The sequence below is a fragment of the Alternaria arbusti genome, assembly GCF_024043155.1.
Source record: "Alternaria arbusti strain BMP 1465 chromosome Unknown scaffold_23, whole genome shotgun sequence".
Classification (NCBI taxonomy): Eukaryota; Fungi; Ascomycota; class Dothideomycetes; order Pleosporales; family Pleosporaceae; genus Alternaria; species Alternaria arbusti.
In genome coordinates, this window is record NW_026249963.1 from 136,480 (window position 1) to 160,368 (window position 23,889).

The 23,889-nt window shown below is 53.3% G+C and overlaps 10 protein-coding genes across 10 annotated transcripts; 4 read left to right on the top strand and 6 right to left on the bottom strand.

Annotated features, from left to right (window-relative positions):
• Nucleotides 1-597: 597 nt before the first annotated feature.
• Nucleotides 598-1,470, bottom strand: RPS1 (ribosomal 40S subunit protein S1B; the record flags this gene model as incomplete). The annotated part of the gene is made up of 3 exons (XM_051451081.1): nucleotides 598-741; nucleotides 790-1,291; nucleotides 1,349-1,470. The coding sequence occupies 3 exons, from the start codon at nucleotides 1,468-1,470 to the stop codon at nucleotides 598-600; spliced, it is 768 nt and encodes a 255-aa protein (XP_051297744.1).
• A 1,054-nt stretch (nucleotides 1,471-2,524) lies between these two features.
• J4E86_010585 (uncharacterized protein) lies at nucleotides 2,525-3,026 on the bottom strand (the record flags this gene model as incomplete). Its single annotated transcript, XM_051451082.1, has 2 exons — nucleotides 2,525-2,613; nucleotides 2,666-3,026. The coding sequence occupies 2 exons, from the start codon at nucleotides 3,024-3,026 to the stop codon at nucleotides 2,525-2,527; spliced, it is 450 nt and encodes a 149-aa protein (XP_051297745.1).
• A 3,592-nt stretch (nucleotides 3,027-6,618) lies between these two features.
• Nucleotides 6,619-8,375, bottom strand: URC1 (putative GTP cyclohydrolase; the record flags this gene model as incomplete). Its single annotated transcript, XM_051451083.1, has 5 exons — nucleotides 6,619-6,624; nucleotides 6,674-6,744; nucleotides 6,798-7,424; nucleotides 7,476-7,886; nucleotides 7,934-8,375. The coding sequence occupies 5 exons, from the start codon at nucleotides 8,373-8,375 to the stop codon at nucleotides 6,619-6,621; spliced, it is 1,557 nt and encodes a 518-aa protein (XP_051297746.1).
• Nucleotides 8,376-8,954: 579 nt separating this feature from the next.
• Nucleotides 8,955-9,451, top strand: J4E86_010587 (uncharacterized protein; the record flags this gene model as incomplete). The annotated part of the gene is made up of 3 exons (XM_051451084.1): nucleotides 8,955-8,957; nucleotides 9,012-9,053; nucleotides 9,104-9,451. 3 exons carry the CDS (start codon nucleotides 8,955-8,957, stop codon nucleotides 9,449-9,451), a joined length of 393 nt encoding a protein of 130 aa, XP_051297747.1.
• A 360-nt stretch (nucleotides 9,452-9,811) lies between these two features.
• Nucleotides 9,812-10,706, bottom strand: FUR1 (Uracil phosphoribosyltransferase, synthesizes UMP from uracil; the record flags this gene model as incomplete). Its single annotated transcript, XM_051451085.1, has 4 exons — nucleotides 9,812-9,863; nucleotides 9,913-10,084; nucleotides 10,131-10,489; nucleotides 10,558-10,706. 4 exons carry the CDS (start codon nucleotides 10,704-10,706, stop codon nucleotides 9,812-9,814), a joined length of 732 nt encoding a protein of 243 aa, XP_051297748.1.
• A 652-nt stretch (nucleotides 10,707-11,358) lies between these two features.
• J4E86_010589 (uncharacterized protein) lies at nucleotides 11,359-14,709 on the top strand (the record flags this gene model as incomplete). Its single annotated transcript, XM_051451086.1, has 2 exons — nucleotides 11,359-14,373; nucleotides 14,425-14,709. 2 exons carry the CDS (start codon nucleotides 11,359-11,361, stop codon nucleotides 14,707-14,709), a joined length of 3,300 nt encoding a protein of 1,099 aa, XP_051297749.1.
• A 1,354-nt stretch (nucleotides 14,710-16,063) lies between these two features.
• RHB1 (GTP-binding protein) lies at nucleotides 16,064-17,071 on the top strand (the record flags this gene model as incomplete). Its single annotated transcript, XM_051451087.1, has 5 exons — nucleotides 16,064-16,118; nucleotides 16,195-16,334; nucleotides 16,486-16,614; nucleotides 16,670-16,871; nucleotides 16,947-17,071. The coding sequence occupies 5 exons, from the start codon at nucleotides 16,064-16,066 to the stop codon at nucleotides 17,069-17,071; spliced, it is 651 nt and encodes a 216-aa protein (XP_051297750.1).
• An 874-nt stretch (nucleotides 17,072-17,945) lies between these two features.
• Nucleotides 17,946-19,739, top strand: J4E86_010591 (uncharacterized protein; the record flags this gene model as incomplete). Its single annotated transcript, XM_051451088.1, has 6 exons — nucleotides 17,946-17,956; nucleotides 18,128-18,164; nucleotides 18,231-18,303; nucleotides 18,362-18,816; nucleotides 18,873-19,500; nucleotides 19,570-19,739. The coding sequence occupies 6 exons, from the start codon at nucleotides 17,946-17,948 to the stop codon at nucleotides 19,737-19,739; spliced, it is 1,374 nt and encodes a 457-aa protein (XP_051297751.1).
• A 289-nt stretch (nucleotides 19,740-20,028) lies between these two features.
• Nucleotides 20,029-21,297, bottom strand: J4E86_010592 (uncharacterized protein; the record flags this gene model as incomplete). Its single annotated transcript, XM_051451089.1, has 2 exons — nucleotides 20,029-21,003; nucleotides 21,235-21,297. 2 exons carry the CDS (start codon nucleotides 21,295-21,297, stop codon nucleotides 20,029-20,031), a joined length of 1,038 nt encoding a protein of 345 aa, XP_051297752.1.
• A 730-nt stretch (nucleotides 21,298-22,027) lies between these two features.
• Nucleotides 22,028-23,489, bottom strand: SU2 (Eukaryotic peptide chain release factor subunit 1; the record flags this gene model as incomplete). The annotated part of the gene is made up of 4 exons (XM_051451090.1): nucleotides 22,028-22,820; nucleotides 22,869-23,212; nucleotides 23,259-23,308; nucleotides 23,360-23,489. The coding sequence occupies 4 exons, from the start codon at nucleotides 23,487-23,489 to the stop codon at nucleotides 22,028-22,030; spliced, it is 1,317 nt and encodes a 438-aa protein (XP_051297753.1).
• Nucleotides 23,490-23,889: the final 400 nt, after the last annotated feature.

The following is a 23,889-nucleotide window of genomic DNA, read 5'->3' on the forward strand; positions in this document are numbered from 1 at the left end:
GAAGCTACATTCCTTTTTGCTCATGCCAACAGCAGGGTTTCGATCGTGTACTCAAACGAAAGTGTCGGGCACATGCTGTTGTTGTGCGAAAGTCACTTCTGGGTCGCTCTTCCTAAACCTTGGAAATCTACACCTCTTTCTGACCTCACAATCGCACTAATCGACCTACTGCTACATGCTTGTACTACTCACAACGTATGTTCACTTGAACTCGCTACCTTCACGACGGCCCTTGCCTAGCAATACCTAATTCCAAGAGGGCAACAGCGCACGCACCATCGGCATGAACACGATCGTCACAAATCCCTCTCTCTTCGACAATCTAGTCTTACATCATCGCACCATGTCACAACAATGCCCAGTCACATCATTGCACAGTACTGAATTGGAACTCATCAATGTCATTTCCATGATACTTTTCCCGCATGACCTGTTAACACCAGATGCGGATCGTACCCCATGCACGCCATCACTGCCGCGGGATCGCATCAAGGGCATGTTTATCTTTCATTGTAAACACAAACACCTTTGGAATGCCGATATCATGCCGCGGTAAGTTGAAAAGACCCAAGAACCCCTTGCCTATCCAACAAGACCTTATACCTCTTCAAGGACGGTCTCCTTGAACTCGCGCTCGACCTTCTGGCCAGAGTCGTCCTGGCTTGACTCGCCGTGGAGACCGAGGAGGGCACCAAGGTCGAACTTGGGCGCCTTGAGGAGCTTGACCTTTCGGACGTGGACCTGTGCCATGTTAGCCTGTCATCCTCCATTGTCCACGCAACCACATACGTTCTGGAGGGGGTAGATGCCCTGGGTGGCCTTCTCGATCTCGCGACCGATGACCTCGGGGATGAGCTTCTGGGTGAGCTGGGCAAGGGTGCACGAGCTGGCGTCGCGGGCCATGATCTCAACCATCTTCTTGCGGATGGCCCTGATCTGGGACGACTGGGCGTATGTGGTCTTCTTGACCTGGTTCGGTCGGCGCTTGGTGAAGGCGATGCAGAAGAGGCGGAGGAGGTAGTCGTCGGTGGTCTTGACAACGACGTTGGCCTCGATGAGGGTTTGCCACTTGCGGACGAGGGAGCGGAGCTTGTCGGAGGTGAAGTCGAGACCGTGGAAGTTGGTCAGGCAGTTCTTGCCCTGGACCTCGTCGACGCGGAGCTTGACCTTGCGGAAAGCGTGGTCCTCATCCTTCTGGAGATCGGCGAGCGAGACCTCGAATATCCGGCCCTTCAGAGCGTCGTTGGCGTTCTTGAGACCGGTGGTGCGGTTGACGAGGGTCTTTCCGACACTGCAGAGAGCGAAGAGTAAGCATAGAGTCCCCGTGTGGAGCAGCGGGAATTCTTACTCTCGGACGGCGAAAGTTCCTGGCGCCTTGATGTTGTACCAGTCCTTCTTCGCGAAGGTGTCGGTCTTCTTCTTGAGACCCTTCTTTCCCTTTGAAAGACGCTTGTTCTTGCCGACAGCCATGATTGCGAGTCTTGTTGTCGGTCGTGGAAGGGTGGTTGTCGCTGTCGATGTCGGAGACTGAGAACTCGCAAATTGGTGGTGTTCGAAATCGCTTAAGCGAGCCCAGTAGCGCCGCGCATCACGTGTGCCAAGCCCAAAATCGAGTGCGGCAATCAACTGCAGCAACACTCCAGTGCACATCACGGGAAGATCAGCAGTGAATGGATACAGAAATAGGGTATGCTGATCGCGGTCGGATGCATTGCGGGCAACATAGCAGCGGTGATGCTGCACTTTGGGATCTCTCGAGTCGCCATCTGTGGCGCATGCGATACCTGCCTTTGCTGCACCATAATGGCTGTATAACAGCAGGAAGGCGCGGCAACTGCGAGATGCGCATGATATGATATGGTTGTCGCAATAGTTTGGGTAAAAGATGGTGTTGAAGCGACTCCATGACCACGCAACTCCAATCTCGCGTCTCTACCTTGGTACGTCTGCGAAACCAACATCACCTGCATCACTTTGTCACACACTAACAATTTGCGCTGCCAAGTAATGTACATATGTTACATTGCTGCGGTTCTATCTACGCAGTTCATTCAGCTGTGGCGGACAGACTAACTACCCATCGCACACGCTAGCACCCCCATCCAAATTCCAGTTACATCTTCGCGTCTTCTCCAGCCACCGTCAGCAAACGTCATCAATGCGATCATCATCGCAGACGAGTTACTGCGTCCAGCATCACGAAAAATATGGATTTACATCCTGTAACAATTTCCTCCCTCCTCTTTACATCTCGACATATCATTGTCGTGACGTAGATCCGTTGGTCCGACCCATACCCATTCCTGTTCCCCGTGACAGAAGAGACGTTGCGACGGCTAGGTGAATGCCTTCCAACAGCGCAGTTTCCAGATTGGAGACTATCAGCTTGCGGCGACTTGATACAGATTGCTGTACAGTTGCTCATAGAAGAGAACGTGAGTCTGGTAGGTGTAGCGGTGGTATGGCTGGTGTTGTTGATAGAGACGTCTTTGTTGCATGACATCAAAGACTGATGCATGTCCGATCATGTCTTGACGTCAGATCGGTCTTGTTGACCATATGGGTTCTGGTTCTGGCAGAACTTCTCAAAGTCAGGAAAGCTGATGTAGCCATCTGAAAGAATGTTAGTCTCATGCTACTTCAATCTGACATGCTCAGTGCTTACCCTGCTGCCTGTATTGGCGGACGTAGCGGTCACTCTCGGTTCTTGACATGGAAGGCCTCTCAGAAGTGTAGGCCGGTTCCGACTGCAACCTCGATCGTGGAGTGAGCATCGGGCTTCCAGGTGGCGTCTCGCCTCGAGGTGTAGTAGGCGATGAAGCAACCTTGGCCAGGAGGATGGAGGCCTTGGTCGGGCTACCGGATGTTGATGTTCCAGAGTCCCGTCGAGAGGTTACAGGCACAAGCGTGGTGAGGCATGGCGAAGAAACGGTTGATGGTGTTAGAGGTGGCCGCCGGCTTGCTGAGCGAGATCGTGCAGGCGCCTCAGTAGGCAGCGAGAAGTAGTATCGTGGATGGCTAGACATGGCGAAGATGTGCGTCGATCGACAGAGAGCGAGTGTTAAAGTCGGAGAATTACTGCGGTATGGAATTGAAGAATGACGGAGGGCGGGAACGGGTAGTATGTATAATGGCGTCCAAATCGCCTAGACGCTATTCACCCCATACTACCGAATGCATGTATGTATAGTGACGCCTCTGCTCGTTCCAGGCACCCTGGTCGACGCCAGGTGCATCAGCAGCCCGGAGCTCCCCACTCGACATCGCTGGCCTTTCGGGCTAGTTATGCATGCCGAAGTGGGTACCGCCAGAAAACGTGGACGTTCTGAATTAGTCTGCTTGCAAGGGAGGTGTGCTGTCACGCTTTGACTCGCCCTGACTCGCCCCTGATGCACACAAGACCACCTCACCTCCATTTCTCTAGTCTGGTAGTCTGCTGCGAGCTGCTGCAGGTGTGAGTTGGCCACCGCCGACGATGCGGATGACAATCATGAAACACTTTGTCGCGATTTAGTCGACGATGGCAGCGTACCTCGAGAGCCAAATCGGAAAGGTCGATTTCGCCTTGGTTGCGCTTGCGGTGTGGCAGGTCATTCGCGTCGGCCGTTCCTGATTGGCATCGCGCTCCTCGATCCCAGGCCTCGCCGGAAGAGCGGGTGCACAGCCATAGCGGCGCCGTCGCATCCTCAAACCATGGCATCGGCGGATGCAAGCCGCACTCCCAATGAACATCCGTCATGGCTGCGCGGTGATGACACAGCCAGCGCTGCCCTGTTCTCCGCCCAGTTCCCGGCGAGCCTTCCTTGTTGTGTATCAGGAACGTTCGAGAGGGGCACACGTATGCTTATCCACAGCCTAATCTGTTATCGAGTCCAGACGTCTCTACAGACCACCGTGCGGTTTGTGCGACGAGACAGGTACCGGACTGCAATGAGCCTCATTCATATCGGCCACTTTGTCGGTGACGACATTGTCTCAGCTGAGGGTTTCTATTTCTGCCGTGTCATGCAATGCGGATGACATCCCTTGTCATCGAAAGTCGAGAACGTCGTACTTGCAAGGGCATCCTTCCCCTACTTTCGTGCGATCCGGTTGGAGCATAAAGACACGCGAGAAGACCAACACTTTCGACACCGGTCGCTATTACATAGCCTTTCATAACTACCGATCGCGTGTATCGATTTCGCATGTTGTGTCGGTAGTGTCTTTCCGTGGCATGGCGGTTGAGGGGAAGCCACGTACTCGGCATTCTATCGCTTAGAGACTGCTACGATGCAGGTCATCAATCACCGCTTGCGACGACCAAAAGCCGATTGTTCTTTCTTGAATTACTAACAAGGCAGTTCAGGAATGTAAGAGCTGTTGTTAGAGGCAATAACTGCGAGCATCCCGAGATCTTCTCGGGACATTGTGAGATGCCTTCAGGTTTTGGTGGGATACATCCCTGGATAGGAACATATCCGCCCCTCCATCTCGTAACTCTGCAACCAGGCGAATACTATAACCCGTATCTCTATCCGGCAATACTTGGGTTGACTTGTTCTGGAACGATGATTGCCTCGCCTCGCTCCACCTCCGCGTCAGCTGCTCTCACATGTTGCCATGCCTTCCGTAAGGAGCGGGCAACGCTCCGATTTGACAGTCCTGCTCTCAACGCTGCATTCTCAGCTGGGCGCCTGATCCTGAAGGTTCAACAAATAATGGTAAAAGGACCATGTAAACTGTCTTTGGAAACACGATTACGGCCCTTCTTCTATATCAACGGGTCATCCGATAGGCAGGCCAAAGTTTCGCCCGTTCATCTCGAGAGGCTGATGCAAGAGCCGAAAGCTATCTAGCATCATGCCGTGCTGCCCAGTCCGTCATTGTGTACATACAATGTGGTTAGCCATACCGACGTGCATGCTAGACCCGGGAAGCGGGAACCCCTCCACGCCGTCATAGCCGCGGCCGTTGACCAGCAAGTTTGCAATTCCGCATCCTCATCGACGATACATTCCCATGTACTCTTTTCGGACCGGAGACATCCAGCACTGGGACCCAAAGTTCGCATGCCCCAGCGGCTAGCCATAACACCAAAGGCAACTTTGATGCGTTGGTGTTTCGTGACGGTGCTGAGGCCCTCCTCAACATACCCCTCACTCAAGACACCCTCAGCTCAGACGCCTCTGCCCCAAGTAAATTCTCCGCAAATCCAGACACGCTCCTGCGGCAGATCTCGCCGCCGATCCTGTCCGAAAACTAACATACATACCCGCTCAACACCATACCGAGTCTTATGCTGCGTCTCGTTCTTGAGCAAGCGAGTTGAAAAGCGCCTGTCACTGCGGCAACGCAGAAACGGTCGCCGACAGTATGACGAGTTTACCGCCACTATCGTAACCACACTGCACTCCACTCTGCAACTCTACCGATAATCAGCCAACTAAAGCTTACATCTGACCCTCTACGTGCGAACAAATAAAAACACATTCTTTTTGATCCACCCCGTACTCTACCTCACCGAACAACGGCGAAAGCGAAAAGAGCCACCACACTAGATCACGATGTCCCAAAATCTGAAACACATCTGGGTGGAGTCGTACGCAGTTCCCAACCACCCACAACCACGCACGCACAAAGAAGCGGTAAGCAGAAAAGGCACCAAAACAGCAAGCAAAGAAAAAAAATCAACGTGTACCAACACCAGCGGTCAACCCAATAAGCGGGCCGCTCCCGGCAATCAATCGGTGTCCTTTGCTCCGTTCACACCAACAGCCCGTCCGTCTCATCCACCCCCCACTTCCGCTACACACCAAATCCCAACACGTGCACACTTCCACCACAACACCCACATAACAATCCGCATTCTAGACCCTTGATTCCCACATTTCTCGCCTGCCTAACACGTGCAACACACCGGTAGATCGTTATCTCCAAACGAAACGGCGCATCTGCAGGTGTCAGGCCAGGTCATGCGCGGTAGGTGCGGGTAAGGCGACGCGCGGGTGTACCAGGGTGAAAGGAAAACACAGTGACAGGGGCGATGAGGGGCATAGGGGACCGGGTATGCTGGTATAGGGACAGCGATCATAGTAGGTGGGAGGAAGTCAAGCGGGAGGTTTTGTGCTGTTGCGGTTTAGTGGCAGTGCAGATGTATGCATGAAGTGACAGGGCTTGGGGCGTTTTCTTTCACGTGTGTTATGCGAGTATGACTGGAATTATGAGGTGGGTTTGCGTGGTGGGGGATGTGTATGGTAGCCGGTGGGTGTTTTGGCGATGGGAACGCGGTATGCGGAGGGAGGCGTGTGGACTGTGGATACGTGTGTTGAGGGGACTTGATGGTAAGCGATTGGTTGGGGGGTGGTGTTGTTGGATTGGACGGTGGCTTGGCTGTTGCTATCTGCACGTGAAGATGGTGGTAGAAGTATCATCTATCATATCAATCATCATATACAGGTGATACAGTAAATATGTAAGCACGATCAAAAACCAAGTAGTTTGAAATGGCATGATGTGTTGTGTTTAGAGAGTGCAGTTCTTTTTATGTACTGTCATTACATGTCGACATAGGCAATTCGCACTCTAATGGTAGCTTACTCCTACAACATGTCACCTCGTTCATGTCATCCGAGTTCTTCAATGCTAGATTGAGGTCAGCATGGGTTCATGAGGAGTCACCAGTTGCACTTACGTCGACGTCGTCCCAACCACGACCCTTTACGTTTGCCAACTCGTCCATCGACATAACGTGGCCAGTTGTGACTGCGACATCCTGTTAGTAATTGCCCAGAGCATCAGAGGGAGTAAAAACATACAGTAGCCAGCTTGAATCTTAGCATCAATCTCGACACGACTATCCGCCGGGATCATATCGTCGGGAATGGGTACACGCTCATGGATAGGAATGCCTTGATCGACAATAGCATCGTGCTTCATGTTGGACATGCTGAGCATTCTGTCAATCTTGGTGATACCCAGCCAGTGCAGGATATCTGGCATCAGAGCCTGGAAGCGCATGTCCTTGACACCGGCAATATTCTCAGTGCGCTTGAAGTACTCGCTGGCACGATCTTCGCCTCGCTTTCTGGCGTTGTAGACGAGGTATTTGGTGACCTCGCCAAGAGCACGGCCTTCCTTACGGAAGTAGATGACAACACCGCTGCCACCCTTCTGGGCCTCTTTGACTGCTTCTTCAATACCGAAAGTCAGGTAGGGACGGCATGTGCAGATGTCAGATCCGAATACGTCACTTCCGTTGCATTCGTCGTGGATACGGAGGGCGAGCTTCGCACTTGGGTCGGACATCTTTGCTGGGTCACCGAAGATGTAGACAGTTAGACCGCCAATAGGAGGGAGGAAGAGCTTGATGTCGTGACGGGTGATGAGCTCTGGGTAAGAACCACCAGTTTCTTCGAACAAAGTCCGGCGCAAAGTTCCCTCGTCTTTCAAATGCGTTAGTGGATGTAGTCAGAAATACATTTCGACTCACTTACCAATGTTGAAACGCTCAGCAACACCAGGCAAGTACCATACAGGCTCGACTGCGACCTTGGTGACCGCAACCTCACCAGTCTCGTTGACACAAATCTTGCCATCGGGAACGAGCCTGCCTTTCCTTACACTCTCCTCAAGTTCTGGCACTTTCATGTGTGCTCTGGTGATGGCAATGGTAGGTCTGATCTCAACATCATCCTTGTCCATCGTTTCCTTGTACAGCCAGGGTGCGAGATGGCCGTATGGGTCCATGGCCACGATCTTCTTTGGGTCGCTCCATTGCGGGAAAGGACCAATCTTTGCGGCAGGCTCAGTGTTGGTGAAGTCTGGCTTGTGTGTGATGTCGAGGTTCTTGCTGGCAACGGCCAGAGCATTGTAGATGGAGTATGAGCCACCATGAGCACCGATAGCTACAAGATGTTAGAAACTAAACGTATAGTCGTTTAGATGTACGTACCGTTGCGTCTTCGGATAGTGTTCGCATGTCTTGACACAACGACAGGGCCACGAACAGCAGGGTCCTTGGCACCCCACTGCATTGGCAACGGGTCGACACCGGCTTGGCCGGGATACGAAGTCAAGATGATCTTTGAAATCTTGGATACACTCGTGCGACGTGGTTGGGCATCAGCATTTGAAGGTGGCTGCTCATACTGCTCACTAACAGCTTCTACGGACTTCTCTGGCTCAACTTCCTTCGCCTTCTCGCCGTCCAGCTTGCCATTGGCAGCTTCACTTGCTGCCTCGTCCTTGATTTGCTTGATGCCTGCCAGCATGTTCACACGGCCGTTGATCTTGTCGACTGAAGCTGCCAGTACGGAGTTCTCCGAGCGGAGCGCCCTGAGCCCATCGAGAATCTCCTTGAGGACAGCATCGCTGGTAGTGCTTTCAGTAGACATGTTTGGTAATGGAAAACCTCATACAAAGTAGTACAGGATCTCTGATCTTAAAGGCAAATAGCAATCGCGATTGCTGCGTTGGTATCGAGTCGTGAAACAAAGACCGGTGAGCTCCGGTGGTAGGACGAACACGCAAGATGATGTAGAAGTGGGTAGCGGACAGAGTCACAAACACAACTTTGAACAAACGTCAAAGGGGACCAGAAGAATCCAGAGAAGGAGGAGAAAGAGGGAAGAGGAGGATCCACGTGGTCAGATATTAGGAGCTCGCCGGCGGTGGCAGCAGCGAACAGCTGACTACACACGTGCATGATGGTCGCGGCGAGCGCTGATAGGAGCGGGGGCGCTTATCGGCTATCGACGTATGCGGCAGCTGCAAGGGAGCGACAGGGATCTTGGCGGTCGGAACCACGCGAGACTCGAGACGCATTCAAGCCAAACTCGCGATTTCGCGTCACTGCACACGACACCGGCGCGACAAGCACCAAACACGGCTCTGGATATCCCCACCACAATCGCTACTTAATAATTACGTGTACACACACCTTCCCCATCTGGCGACTCTAACCAACGCGAAAAATGGTGCGTTCCTCCCGGCTTCACGGTATCGCAGGCGCAAACTAACAGCAATGACAGGGCAAGCGCAAATCCTCCAGCAAGCCTCAAGGCCCCAAGAAGGCAGGCTCTACCCTATTCCCCTGATACCCCGCCGACTAACACCCCTGTAGAAGGAGAAACTCCCGACCACCTTCCAATGTCTCTTCTGCAACCACGAAAAGTCCGTCAGCGTCTCCATCGAGAAGAAGTCGGGTGTCGGCAACCTGCAATGTAAAGTCTGCGGCCAGACCTTCCAGACTAACATCAACTACCTAAGTGCGCCCGTCGACGTGTACGCCGACTGGATCGATGCGTGTGACGCCGTCGCGAAGGAGGCAGCCAAGGGCAGTGTCGAGACGGCGCGGAGTACAAATCGCATGGGCAGGATGCCGACGGCGCACAACCAAGAAGACGACGACGGCGACGGCGGCTTCATCGAACACGACGAGCCTGACGCCGAGGGCGAGTACGCGGACTGAGTTGCCCGGGGGCCATCGCGCGAGGGCGACCAGGCGTGAAGGCTTCAGGCCTTGTATAATACATGGGAACATGGGGAGCGGATCATGGCTTGCACGGCGTTTAGGATACCAAAAAGGGTCCGCAGATTCACGGTGGCGTTTCATTATCGTCGTCAGCGTCAGGCTGAGTGTGTTCACGGTTAGCTGAGCGCAGCCTGTAGAAGTGTACACAGTAATCAAGCGTGTACATCAATGACCCTGGTACGCCTATAATCATGTGGTTTTCTTTGAACGAAACCATGCTACTACATGCCCAACTAAACCTAAGCCGCCCTGCGCCCAGCAAATGCTATCGATGAACCGGAGATGCTGTTGATTTCTTTACATGGTGTAGAAACGGTCGCCAAAGTCACCCAGTCCAGGGACGATGTAGCTACACGTCATATTAGTATGGAGCGGTCGGGAGGTTGGAGTAAACATACTTCTTCTCATCCAGACCCGCATCAACAAAGGCCGTGACCACTCTCACCTTGGGGAACTTATCCGCAAGGTTTTGCGCGCCTTCTGGGCTGGCAATGAGGTTGAGGAAGAGAATGTGCTCCTCTGGCACGCCCCGCGACTTGAGCACATCGATCGCCATGAGTGCCGAACCACCTATCTCCATCAGCAGTGCTTACGCAAACACGCCTTGTGTACTTACCAGTAGCCAGCATAGGATCCAGCAACAAGACCCATCTGTCGGCAATGTCCTCAGGCAACTTGTCGTAGTACAATTTCGGCTTACTAGTCTCCTCGTCCCGCTGAATCAAGATCTTTCCTATGCGTACGCTCCTACAGCAGTCCCTCAAACCCTGCTCCATGGACTCTCCCGCACGCATAATCGAGACACCACAGATCTTGCCCTCGAACTTGACACCGGAGTAGGTGCGACCTACTGGGGTGGTGATCTCCTGGGACTCTGTTGGCAGGTGGTTGAGACCTTCTTCGACAAGCAAACGGATTATGCGGTTGCTGTAGAAGATGAAATCTGCGCGGCCGGTGTTGCGATCACGTATCATGCTTTGAGGTTGTTAGTTTAGGTAATGGTGCCCGACCATGGTGTTGGTCATGGTTCACAGGGCTCTTACGTGAGCAATGCTATCAGCTGAGGGGATTGAGGTAGGATGTGGACATTGGCCTGCTTGAGGGGAGTTGAGACGGTAGCTGTTGGTTTCAAATTTGAGGGACGGTATTCGGGGCCCAGGGATTGGGAAGGTGGATGCGAGTCGGAAGACATGATTAGGGAGAGGCTGAGGATGGTCAGTCAAGGTCACGTAGCAGAAATCTGGTAGTATGGAAATGTTTCAGAGCCAAAATACAGCATCTTAGGAGAAGCGTTTGGGAACATGCAGACGTAGTTACAGTCTAAAATAAGCTTACCGGCGCGTGAATGTGTGAGCAGAGCTTGTGCTGTTGGAACACAATTTGATATTGTGGGGTGGTAAGAATGAGATGGAGGTGAGAGCAAGACCAAACGATACAGCAGACTTTTATCAATGGATACGATGTCCAGATAAGAGGCAGGAAAGAGGAGCTGGAGCGTAGGTGGGCTAACAGTCTAGGCTCGTGACCGTCGGCGAAGTCCTTCACTCTGTTTGGGAAGGAGCAACCCATGCCCCGCTGTTTAGCGTGCCTGTCGTTCGGGACCCTGCTTGGATCACCAGCCACCATGCAAACAGCCGCTTTGAGCATTTCACCGTGACTGTGATGAAGTCGCGACAATGAGAGAATAGGTTTGCGGTGAGCGAACGCGTGGACCGACGCTATCAAGCTGAATGAGAGCGGGTGCCGAGACAAGCCATCCACGGTCCCTGGTGCCACCCGCCTGCTGCGAGATGCGCGTCTGAGCCAACTTTGGGAGCGTCACCACAACACGCCTACGCACCGACATGGCCACGACCATGTTCGCCAATTTCACGTCCGGCGACCGTCGCAAGAAAGTCTACGGCAAATCCGCGCGTCGCTCCACCCTGCCGCCGCCCCTTCCTGATTCCAACGATGATGCGCCGCCATCCCCAGACCGACCGCGGAAACATCCCGCAGCCGTGAACGGCTCGCTGAAGAAAGCCGGAGACACATTGAAGGCCAGCACGGGTCTGGAGAATGCGCGCGCAAGGACCGACGATGTCGACGTCTTCGATGTACCCTCTGATGACGACTTCATGTCGCGCCCGAAGCCCGCGAAGAAGATCGTAGCGAAACGTCGGGCACCTGAAGCAGCCTTGGAAACCTCAACTTCTTCTAGAGGGGAGGCCGTGGTGGCATCCAAGAAGCCAGCAAAAGCTTCACAGCCATTGCGCAAGCCTGACGACGCGAATACTGCCACCGTAAAGAAGACGCTGCCGACGCCCGCGCAAGTTGCAAAGCCCGTACAGGCACCGCCACCGCCACCGCCATCCTCGGATACGATCGCACCTCGGACACTACGCAGGAAGACGCCTCAGCCTGTGGGAGCACAGAAACAGACGGCAAGGGACCCGGAGTCATCACAGAGGCCGGTGGCCAAGGCAAAGGCGTCTTCCGAGACGACGGCCGTTGCGCCGACAGCTACCAAGGCTCAGAAGAATGCGAAGATAACCTCGGCACTACCTGCGAAAAAAACGGCAGGAAAAGCTCTTGCCAAACCGACCGATGACCTCGCTGTGTTCGATATACCGATGTCGGACGAAGAGGCTCCGCCAACTGTCAAAAAGATCTCACGTCAAGCTCCGCAGACAGCACATAAAGAGCCTCCCGGGAAGTCCAAGACAACATCGGAAGAGTCTCACAAGGACACTACCGAGTCGGACGAGTCGAATGCATCGAACAAGCGAAAGCGCAAAGGGTCCATGTCTTCGACTGCCACAGTGGCTACGTCAGTGGTACAACAGACGACTGAACAGTCGGCGCATCAGCGGAGCCGGAAGGTTCAGAAGAACGAGGAAATTGCTTCACCGGGGCATGCATCACTATTGCAGCCCGTCGCAGGCGCAACGCGGAAAACGCAACCGCCAGCGCTGGCACTCAACAAACCGACAAGGACGAGGCAACGTACCGTACCTGTCATGGCACCGCGAAAGATGACCAAGGGCCAGTCCTCTCCCGCTACTCTAAGCGGCATGATACCGAATCGCCAGGTCCCCAGGCCATCTCCTGTCAAGAAAATCCCAGACGTGCCTGAGATTGAAGACGAGACTATGTATGACATACCAGATCCGTTGACCACCCCTGTTCGGAAATCCAGACCTGTCGTACCTGGCTCCGTGACACCGCGACAGAGGGATCTCTTCAGCGGCTTGCTAAGCGATTCATCGTCCTCTGCTACACCAATGCCAAGCCTGGCGAACTTACAGCTGACGGATCGCAAACCGAGATCACTTATCGGTAACCTGGCAAGATCAAAGTCTGATGTCACTCACAGTGCCAAGGCCCGTAAGAGCAGACTCATTGACACTCTTAAACCAACCGAGACCAGCTCGGACGATGACGAAGAAGACAGCAGCAGCGATGGTGGAGAAGAGTCTGAAGCAAGCTCAAAACATCCCTCGTCTGCAAGAAGATCTGTACGAGAAGTCGGAAAAGAGCAAGCTTCAACGGCGTCCTCTGACGACATGGATGTGGACAAGCAAGCGAATGTGGACTCACAAACATCGCAGACAACGTCTGGTTTCGGCATGCGTCCAAAGCTCACTTACGCAATGGCGCGGTCGTACCTAAAGGAAGACAATCCAGAGGATGACCTACTGATCTCGATGGATCTAGACGATGGCTTTGGGTCTCAGTCCCAGATGGATACCAGATCTGTATCCGAGGATGACCCCGAGCAGAACAGTCAAGCACAGGCTCAACAAATTCACGAGCTCAAGACACGGGGGCGTAACATGATCATCGGATATGAGATCGAAATGATGATCGGAGACATATCCGTTACCAACAGTAAGAGTATGAGGCGTAGCGCAATGATCGATCTGTGCACCAAGATGGCCGATGAGACGTTCTGTCATCAGCTTGTCGACTCGGCTCTGGCCCATCAGTTCTTCCAGAACATCGCTGGCGGTCGCGAGATTATCTTCGACTTTGTCGCTGCCGTCGCCACAGTATTTATCCTCCGTACCAACCCTACCCACTCTGTCCTAGACGAGTTACAGGAGACCGGCAGTTTCGCTCACTTGATCGAGCTAGCCAGCAATGATGCGGATATCAAGGAGATCGCCAAAGATCGCAAGTCGAACATGTCTAAGATTGCTAAGGAATCGGTATTCACGTTTCGCACCCTAGTCCAGCAAAGCTCTATCTGGTCATCCAGCGTAGTACAGAAGATATCCCCCCAGCTTGTCGCGCTGAAAGCTATCGAGTTGCTCATCATTGGTATGCGGAAGGCTGGCAATGCTGATAAGCTACTTGATCAAACGATGATCTCCCAGCTCGTTGAGATGGCTTCGAAATCGAATGATCGGTTGCAATCGGGCAAGGAGGGAAGCGCGGACAAAATATGCCTGGAAACAGTACTTTCCATACTCGAGTCAATTTCTGCCACGAGACAGATCCAAGCCTCCTGGCCGACGGGTGTGCTTCAGCGTATTGCGGGCTTTATGCCTCGGTTCTTCCAGCCTGACAACGCTGCATCAACTATGCTCGCTGTCAGGCTATGCATGAACCTGGCGAACAACAAGCCAAAGGCTTGCCAGCCGTTCTCAGCAATGGCTTTTGTGCAGCCGTTGACGCATTCCATCGTTGGAAAGTTTGAGTCGATCAGTACGGGGCTAGCAACGGAAAAGCGGACAGAGGTTTTGGATAGTCTCATCTTGAGCTTGGGTGCTGCCATCAATCTTGCGGAGCTGAGCGACGAGATGAGGCTTAACGTCGCTGATCAGATTGACGCTCTGGTCGCCATCTTCCTGGAGGGATCAAAGCGTGCTTCACAGGTACGTACGCGTTCAGCAGTCATGCTTTCAGCAATGCTAACCCTGCTTTAGGCTGCTTCTGTGGAAGAATCGCATTCTGGTGTAGCCATTGGATATCTTGCCGTGCTCCTTGGTAATCTGAGTCTCAACGACCAGATAAGGGCAAAAGTCCGCACGCTGCTACCGAACGAGCGACTTGACACCCTTGTCAATAGCATCGAGGAATTTGTCCGCGTACACCAACACGTTGACCAGAAGGCAGGAAATCTTGAGGGGGCGGAGGGTCAAGAGGCTTTGCAGTCCTATACGGCGCGCCTCATGCTTGTCGTGGAACGGTTGCAGAACGCGAGCACTTGATGGTGCACAGATGCAGAGACTTGACTCCGGTATGCCGCCTGGGCATTGATTCATTACTGATCAGACGCACTTTGTCTTTACTTGATTAACCCTCGGGTTGTTTACCATTGGGCAGCAAGTTGTTTTCCTCCTCACAGGTAGCTTCTTATTGGTTAGGCCTTTGATGGCTATAGCATGATACCCCGAATTACGCGTATGCGGTCATTGCTGGGAAGGGATCGCTTGTATTGTATATAAAGATTTCGATACCCCAGCATCTTGGACAGAAACGTGGATAGTAACGGTCGTGCAGCGAGGCTCTTCAGGCTAGCAAATGACCCGTAGCAGTTATATGAGAAACCTGCAAGCTTATACTGATTGAGCGACATGTCATCTATTCGTCGCCGCTATCCGCTCGTATTCCCATCGCGTAGGCCGTAAAGGCTAAATGAGGGCTTGTAACCTCGCACGTACCCGTCCGTAAGGCTGCACCCGACCCAGAAGGCCGGCTCAAGTGACGCAACAGCCGGCATGTGGAGTGGCTCTGCCGTCGGGACAATTTGCGAGATACCTTCTACAGAACTTCCATGCAGCGGGCGTGTAATATCCGGGCGAGCAACATTTTTCACTTTTGCAACGACTTGCATGTGATGGTTTCGCCTTGAGTCAAGAACGCCCGACATCATTTCGGCTAAGTTGTATGCTCGGGGCGTCGGGAAGGGCAGCGATAGTTTCTGACATTTCGGAGGTTCTTGTGGCGCTGAGTGGTTGTAGGTGAATGGAGTATCTGCAGGTAGTGTGCTGGACAGGTTTGCGCTAGGCTCGAGACGATTGGCAATACGTAAATGAATGCTTCGAGAAGCTCTGGATTCGTCGGCTACGGGGTGCACTGTTCGGCTTGGATGGCCAGAACTGCGGAATCCAATACCAGCTGCTCGGTGCCAAACCCAAAGCGATATATCATGGTTGCCCAACTTTCATATGCGGACGCGAGTCGTTGCTGCTATATCGAGATGGGAGCCGGCAGACATGACGGCATCAGCACCCGGTCGGGGACTTTTTTCGTGAGCGACGGCTGCTCTTCACCTACAACTCTGGCACGACGCTCGCCGAAGTTTACCTCGATCGCATCCTCACGACAGTAGCTACAGCGCTCGGGCCAGTGAACCAGCTTGTTCGTGCCACACGCACCCATCACCTGCAGCTAGACGGCGTCATTCCGGGCTGGAAGCTAGCTCCTACAGGCAATTGGCAGGTCCGAAGCACCAAACGCAACCTAGGCAGCTACATCGCAGCGGTGGACTGAGACAGCCAAACCTCAAACCTGGCGAGTCGTTCAGCTTCCTCACGACCTCCTCCCAAACCCAGCAGCAAGATGGCGCCCCCTCCCAAGCAGAGAAAGGTGGCCATTGTCGGCAGCAGAGCCGTCGGTACGTGGTTACCCGAAGCTCGCGCAGCTTCACATGCAAGTACCAACAAACAGCATACTGACGCGAGGGTGCACAGGCAAGTCGAGTCTGACGGTGCAATTCGTCGACGGGCACTTTGTCGACAGCTACTACCCGACCATCGAGAATACTTTCAGCAAGATGATCAAGTACAAGAACCAGGACTATGCGACTGAGATCATCGATACGGCTGGCCAGGTACATGAGGTTTTCTTTTCCCCCGCGTCGCGAAGCTCAGCCCAGGTCGACGCCCCACCTGCGATGCTTCACGCGCGTCTCTGCTGAGCATGCCATGCCGTGCACCTCAAGCTGTTACTGAGCACCCGCTGACTCGGGTACCGCCTCCCAGGATGAATACAGCATTCTCAACTCCAAGCACTTTATCGGCATTCATGGCTACATGATTGTCTACTCGGTTGCCAACAAGCAGAGCTTCGAGATGGCGCGCATCATTCGCGATAAGATCCTGAACCACCTTGTGAGTCTGACATGTGACACGCTCCGCGCCACTGCCTAACCACCCCTCACACTAGGCCGTCGAATGGGTTCCCCTCGTCATCGTGGGCAATAAGTCTGACCTGCGTCCCGAACAACGCCAAGTCACGCCTGAAGACGGCAAAGCCCTCGCCGCCGAGTTCAAATGTGCCCACACCGAAGCCAGCGCGCGCTACAACGAGAACGTACAAAAGGCCTTTGAGCTTATGATTGCGGAGGTGGAGCGGTCCCAGAACCCTGGTGAGCCCGCTGGCGGCAGCAAATGTACAGTCATGTAATTCCAAGATTCTTGACTGACATGAGCGCGTGTACCAGTCGGCGTGGACAAATACCCGGCTCTCCAGAAGGAGCGCGAGGACAAGGAGAAGAAGCGGCGGAACAGTGCGCACATGCTCAAGCACCCGTTCGACCATCTCACGAACGCGCTCAAGAAGAAGTAAGAGGAGGTATGCTTTTGTTTGGTTGTTGTAGATGGCATAGACGGTGGCTGACTTGTCGCGATGATTCTTTTACGCGTTCTGGGTTTTCACTATCCTCATGGAAGGCAATAGTGTGTAATGGCGTAATGGTGTGAGCGGCGGTGTAATAGGCGTTATTATCTGGTATTCTGGGGTTCAAGCTGTTTGTCAATGACGACGTTTCACGGCTGTAGTACTACGTATCACTTTACGTTGCTTTCAACAATAGACGGTATACGTTCATGTCAACTCAAAGTTGTGTACATTACTGTTCACGTGGAGTTCTGAAGGTCACGCTGGGCCCTGCATTTTCGACTCGACAGGCTTGCGATGCACCGACCACCACCCACCATTTCTACCCACAGACCTTACAGTATTAGGAAGCTCGAAGCTTTGACGGAAAAGCTACTGCTTTCAACGGCACTTCTGTCCAGCCTACTCGATTCGGCAGTTTGAGCTTTGATGCTCTGCAAGATGTGTTTTGCCTCCGATGCTTTCCTGTAAACCTGGAGTTGTGAGAGGTAACCCATCTACAACATGCACAAATGTAGTCACATCACCGGTGCATACGTCATTCATTTCTACCTTCCCAATAAGGCAGTTTCGCATCCCGCCCATCGAGTGCAGCACTTTCAATCCGCGTGGTATCCCAGCCAAAGCGGAAAACGCCAAGCGTTCTGAGCAGACTCGTCCTGATTCGCTCTAGTGCGGGTCGCTCAATCTAATCCCTGTCGCTGTTTGAGTAAGGTGCGGGACACTGATGAGTCCCGCGTTTTGTACATCTCTCGATACGAGTCTACTCACACCACACACGACGGAATTCTGCTTGTGATACGCAAGCTTAGAGACGAACAGGATGCTCGATATGTACGTTGCCTCTTTTTTTTGCGCGAGGAGAAAGTGGGAGCTGCTTGAATGCGCACGCGCTGAAGTCGGGCTTGGAGGGGCTGGAATTGCGGGAGTAGGCATGGAGAGGGCGAGATTGGAGGTTGCGTTGGGGGTATGAAGAGATATGGGCTGACATTCGCGTCTATACAGAAATGACTTCATCAAGGAGCGCGGCGGCGAGCCCGACGTATGTATTCCCCGACTCGTTCTCGCGCGACATTGAATGTTGTTCTCATGCTAATACTGTGACCAGAAAATCCGCGAGTCCCAGAAGAAGCGATGCGCGCCCGTAGAGATTGTCGACGAGATCATCGCAGACTTTGAAGGCAAGAGCGACTCCAAAAGTCTTGCCGGGAGGGTCACTAGAACTTACACCGGCTACAGACCACCGTCGCACACAGTACGATGCCACCCAATTCGGCTCCAAGATAAACGCGGTCCAGAAGAACATCGGCGCCAAGAAGAAGGCAAAGGAAGACGCCTCCGAGCTGCTCGAGGAGAAGAAGAAGTTGGAGGCCGAGAAGAAGGAGAAGGAGGCTGAAGCTGCGGAGAAACTGGCCAAGCTGCTCACAAAGACGAAGACGGTCGGAAACTACGTGTACAAGGATGTTCCAGTTAGCGATAGCGAGGACAACAACGCGGTTCAGAAGACATGGGCTCCTGCGGACCGGAAAGCAGAGTTCAAGGCAGATGGCATCCCACATCATGGTGTACTTGCGCGGTTGAACGGTTACGACCCGGAGAGAGGCACCAAGATTGTTGGGCACAGAGGATACTGCCTGACTGGATACGGTGTCTTCCTCAACCAAGCGCTCATCAACTACGGTCTTGAGTTCCTGGTAAGCGCGAAGAGAGAAGTTGTAAAGAACGCTATACTGACACAATCATTCCCCAGTTCAGCAAAGGCTTCACACCCAACCAACCGCCCTTCTTCATGCTCCGCGACCAGATGGCCAAAACTGCACAACTCTCCGATTTTGACGAGGAACTCTACAAGGTCACCGAGAGCAAGGACAAGCCAGAGACCGACAAGTACCTCATCGCCACCTCAGAACAACCCATCTCCGCCCTTCACTCCGAGGAGTGGCTACACGACAAGGAACTGCCCATAAAGTACGCCGGATACTCCACAAACTTCCGGAAAGAAGCTGGTTCGCACGGCAAAGACGCATGGGGAATTTTCCGGATACACCAGTTCGAAAAGGTTGAGCAGTTCCTCCTCACAAACCCCGAGAAGTCTTGGGAAGCTTTCGACGAGATGCTAGCCAACTCCGAGGAGTTCTACCAGAGCCTAGGTCTACCTTATCAGGTTGTTGCCATCGTTTCTGGTGCGCTAAACAACGCAGCTTCGATGAAGCGCGATCTTGAGGCCTGGTTCCCTGTCACAGGTGGTGGAGAGTACAAGGAGCTTGTTTCCATTTCCAACTGCACCGACTACCAGACTCGCGAGCTGGAGATTAGACATGGGATTAAGAAGTTGAACGCCACGAGGAAGGAGTATGTTCACGCGCTTAACGGTACTCGTAAGTTACTCCCGGCACCCCATCTTCTCGCTTGAGAAGGGAATCAGGAAACTGATTTGTGTGTTACAGTATGCGCGACTGAGCGAACTCTTTGCTGTATCCTTGAGAACTACCAGACACCCGAAGGCTTCGTCGTTCCGGAGGTGCTAAGGAAATACATTCCGGGTCAGCCTGACTTCTTGCCTTTTGTCAAGGAGTGGAGGGCGCCCAAGGAACCTATTCCTGACCGGACGAAGTAGGTGTTTGTCGCGCTATGTGGTGACTACGAGGATGCATTGGCGAACAGCATCGTGCCGGGAGATTCAAAAAGAAAAACCGTCTGTATGTTAAGTAATAGCCTTGGTGGGTAGTGAAGTAGTTCACGAACGAGATTACGAAAGAGCAATTCCACGCATCTTAGAGTGTTGAGATGTCAATGTGATCTAAATGATATCCTCCATCCCTAGAAACCACCCTGAAGGAAACAAAACATCTCCTTCTGATCCCCTCATCCCTCCCCCCGCCACCATCCACCGAACCATCACCGCCTCACTCTCCCCCTGTCTCCCCCTCATCCACAAGCCTATTCTCCCAACTCCCCAACCACCTCCACCCCCTACACACCTTATCCAGCTCTCCCAGAGCCTGATCCACATCTCCATCCCCGTCTCCCCCACCACCATCCGTCTTCCTCCCCTTGAACTCCACAAAGAAAACATAATGCCAATTCCGCACTCCACTCGGCCTCGTATTTATACTCGTCAAATTGATCCCATGACGTGAAAACACCGTCAGACAATTCGCCAGCGCGCCAGGATTGGAATGCTCGATGGTGAAGGTAACGAGTGATTTCCAGGTGTTTGCGTTGGAGCTGGGTGATGGCGTCGTAATAGTAGTTCTGGAATTTGGCGCGGTAGTCGTCTCTACACCCCCATCATCGTCTTTCCGGCGTATGACGAAGAACCTCGTGCTGTTACCCTTCTTATCGTTGATTTCCTTGGCCAGCACGTCCAGTCCGAAGAGCTCCGCTGCGATTTCACTAGATAACGCGGCGGACTCGCCGGTCTTGTCTTGACTCGCGATTTCCGCGGCTTTGCTCGTGGAACTCACGTCGTGCCTCTCAGCCGTCTTGAGGTACCTAGCCAGAAAATTCTTACACTGGCCCCAAGCCTGAGGGTGTGAATACAGTTTCTTGATGTGCGAGAAGTCGGTTCCATCTCTTCCATCTCTTCCATCTCCATCTCTTTCGCCGGTACTTGAAGCATTCGAATACCCCAACAAACAGTGCTTAACAGCCACATACGCCTCTCCCGTAACAAGAATATCAGGATACTTGTTGTTGAGGTCGGCGAAGAGGTCGAGGGTAAAGACTACGCTGCCGTTTGAGCTGTTTTCAAAGGGCACGACGCCGCGGTATGCGATGCCGGATTGGACGGCGGAGAAGACGTCTTCGATTGTTATGGAGGGGGTGAGGGTTACTGGTGGCGTTGTTGGTGATGCTGGGGGGAAGGCGGAGAGGGCGGCCTGTGGGGGGTGTTGTTAGGATGTGGATGTGGGGGTTGGGTGTGAGGGTTGATCTTGATGGGGGAAGGAAAAGAAATATGTGTGTACTCGGATTTCTGTGACGGAAGGAAGGATATACGGAAAAGTGGTTGTGACGAAAGACTGAACCAGTGACATTGTCTGTTCAAGCTGATGGCTAGATTTGAGTGGGGGAACTCAATCACCTCTATTCCGCTTTTTAATTTGACTCACCTGATGTGTGTAGCTGCCCTCAGGACCTAAGAAAGCCACGATCGGTCTCTTTTCATCTGCCATGTTTGTGCGTGGTTCCTGAGATGTTGCGTATGTACAAAGATAAATCACCAAATCTCGGAATGACGTCGGAACCCGGTATCGGCGCTAGTAAAAGCAAAGACTAACTTGTCATCCCCATGGGGCGTGTTGCGCCCTAATGTTTGTCTTGAAATTGATCGAAAGGGTGGGGCCATGGACAAAGCACAGAACGTCACGCGCATCACTCAGAACATTCAGTCTCATTCTCAAATCAATTTTATATTCAGCTGGAGTAGAGCGAGCGACAAGCTGACGCATATTGGGCGAGCAATCTGCCTGTCCTTCTTCCGTAAAGGACTACTTTTCAAGAGGTTCGCAATCGACAATTGACGGTAGCCACCGTTCTGGATCCCTATGCTTTCTAGTCCTTATTGTAGCTAAGTTAGAGCTTCTCAGACCGAGGTTTGAAGAGGTCGAGCCTGTATGAGGCTGCTGCCTCTCCATGCAAGCGAGAGCGGGTCGTGGTAAGAATGGTGCTGGTCGACCTTGTAAAAATTAGTCAATGGTTGCTGGGGGACGGATACTAGTCGTACATTGCAAACCCTCCATAGGCACTCCCATCTTACAATCTGGAAAGGCGAAGTGTCGTTGCTTCGACTACTCCGGCCTTGATCTCGGACACGTCTTTTTGACTTTTCGCGCAGGTAGCGGACGTTCCGTCACTCGGAGCGAGTGGGGACGCTACCTCGCAGTCAGCGAGGACGCACAACCGTCAATCATCGTAGAATTCATCTTCATCTTCGTCGAAGTCTTGCAGTTGCTCAAAGTTGAGCGCATAACGGAGGATGGCGCCGATACCACCAAAGCCCTTGACGAACTGGTTGCCCTCGGATGAACGGTCGGAAACAAACTCCAGGTTGGCACCAAAGTCGCGGTACTTCTCGGCGAGCCACTCAAGCATGGAGCCTTGATCGATGACTTCCATCTCTTGGCCGGTTTCCTTGTCCATGAATATGCTTCGGTCCTCTTCTTGCTGCTTGGTGGTGTGGAGGATGATTTCCGCGCCCGCAGAGCTCTTGAGAACCCAGCGAGTAATCTCCAGGTTCTCAAAGACGATCAGAGTCTCAGCAGCACCAGCCTCCAGAGCCTTCAGGGTGTCGTCGATACCGTAGCAGACCTTGCCGGAGTCCTTGGAGATGTGGTCAAAGTACTCGTTGATGAGCTTCTTCTCCTGAATGAACTTGACGTTGCTGAGGGTCTCGCCAGCCAACTCGATGGCCTGGTTGAAACCGTTCTCGCCTCCGTAGGACACATCGACGACCTTGATGACCTTGGACTGCAGACGGTTATCGAAGAGATCGGATTGGTTAAGGTCGTTCTTGAAGTCGGCGGAACCAGCGAGAATGATACCGGCTACGTTGACCTTGTCGGCGGTGATGAAGTTCTGTACAGCCAGTTCGGCGACCTTGCGGACGTAGTTGTGGCGCTTCTCTTCACGAAGACGGGCGAAACGCAGAGCGGATTGACCACCACGGCCGTGCTTCTTGGGGAGATCGACGGAGAACCTGCACCGATTAGTGAGCTGTATGCTAAAAGGTATTGGTCGCACTCACTTGTGGACAATCTCACGCGTGTTTCCAGACAGAGTGCCAAAGAGCGCACCGTTTCCGTCCATGATGATGAAGCCAAACTTCTGATCCGACTCTAGCAGTTCGCTCAGGGCCTCGGTGTGGAATTTGTTGTCGCAAAGGTATAGCGACGTGTTGATAGGCTTGAAGGGCTCGAAGTCGATGTTGATCTTGCGCTCCTTGCCTTCCGCGGTGATAATTTCACCGCAGTAGACAACGAGGCCATTGGGCGGGACCTTTGAGTATAGCTTGAGGCGCTGCTGGGTCGAGGTAATGGCCGACAGGACGGAGAGACGGTTGACGCGCGACTTGATGTTGGAGGCGGTACCCTGGAAAATTAGTGACGGCGCCGGCGCAGGGTGTCCTGGTACTCACGAATTCTTCAGCCAACATCTTCGCGGCACGTGAAACCTGATCCTTGGGCGCTACACATGGTCAGTCTGCGGCATTTTGCTAGGTCGTCAGGTGTCACATACGGATGATGAGGGAAATCATGGATGTGCCATTCCCGCGGGCTGCTTCGAGACGCTTGATTAGCTTCTTGACCTTCCAGATCTCAATGTTCTTCTCGGCCTCATTGGGCTGCTCATTCTTCCCGGACGACATGGTCGCGGCGGTGGTGTCGAGGTGAGGTAGTGGTGTTGGTGGGGTCGAGAGATTTTCTTGTTCGGCGAGGGGCAAGAACAAGCGACGTAGCTGCCGACTGGCGGCGGGAGGAGGGTGGAGAGCGCGGCCTGTGACTACTGCGCGCCTTGGCTACGTGAATGCGAAAGTCTTCAGGAGAGGCAAACGGCAGCCCACTCGGCTTATGTGAATTTATTTGTCCCTGACTGTGCCCGTAAGGCAGCACAGTCACGGTAGGGCAGTCGACTGGGCGCTGACAGAGGCTCGCTTGCACGGCCACTCAGCGGGCGGCGGGCATGGAGAGCAGCAGCAGCGCATGTGCAGTAACCCGTTATCAGCGCGTGCCTTGGGTAGCTCCGGCTGGGGGCAGCTATGACGGCAG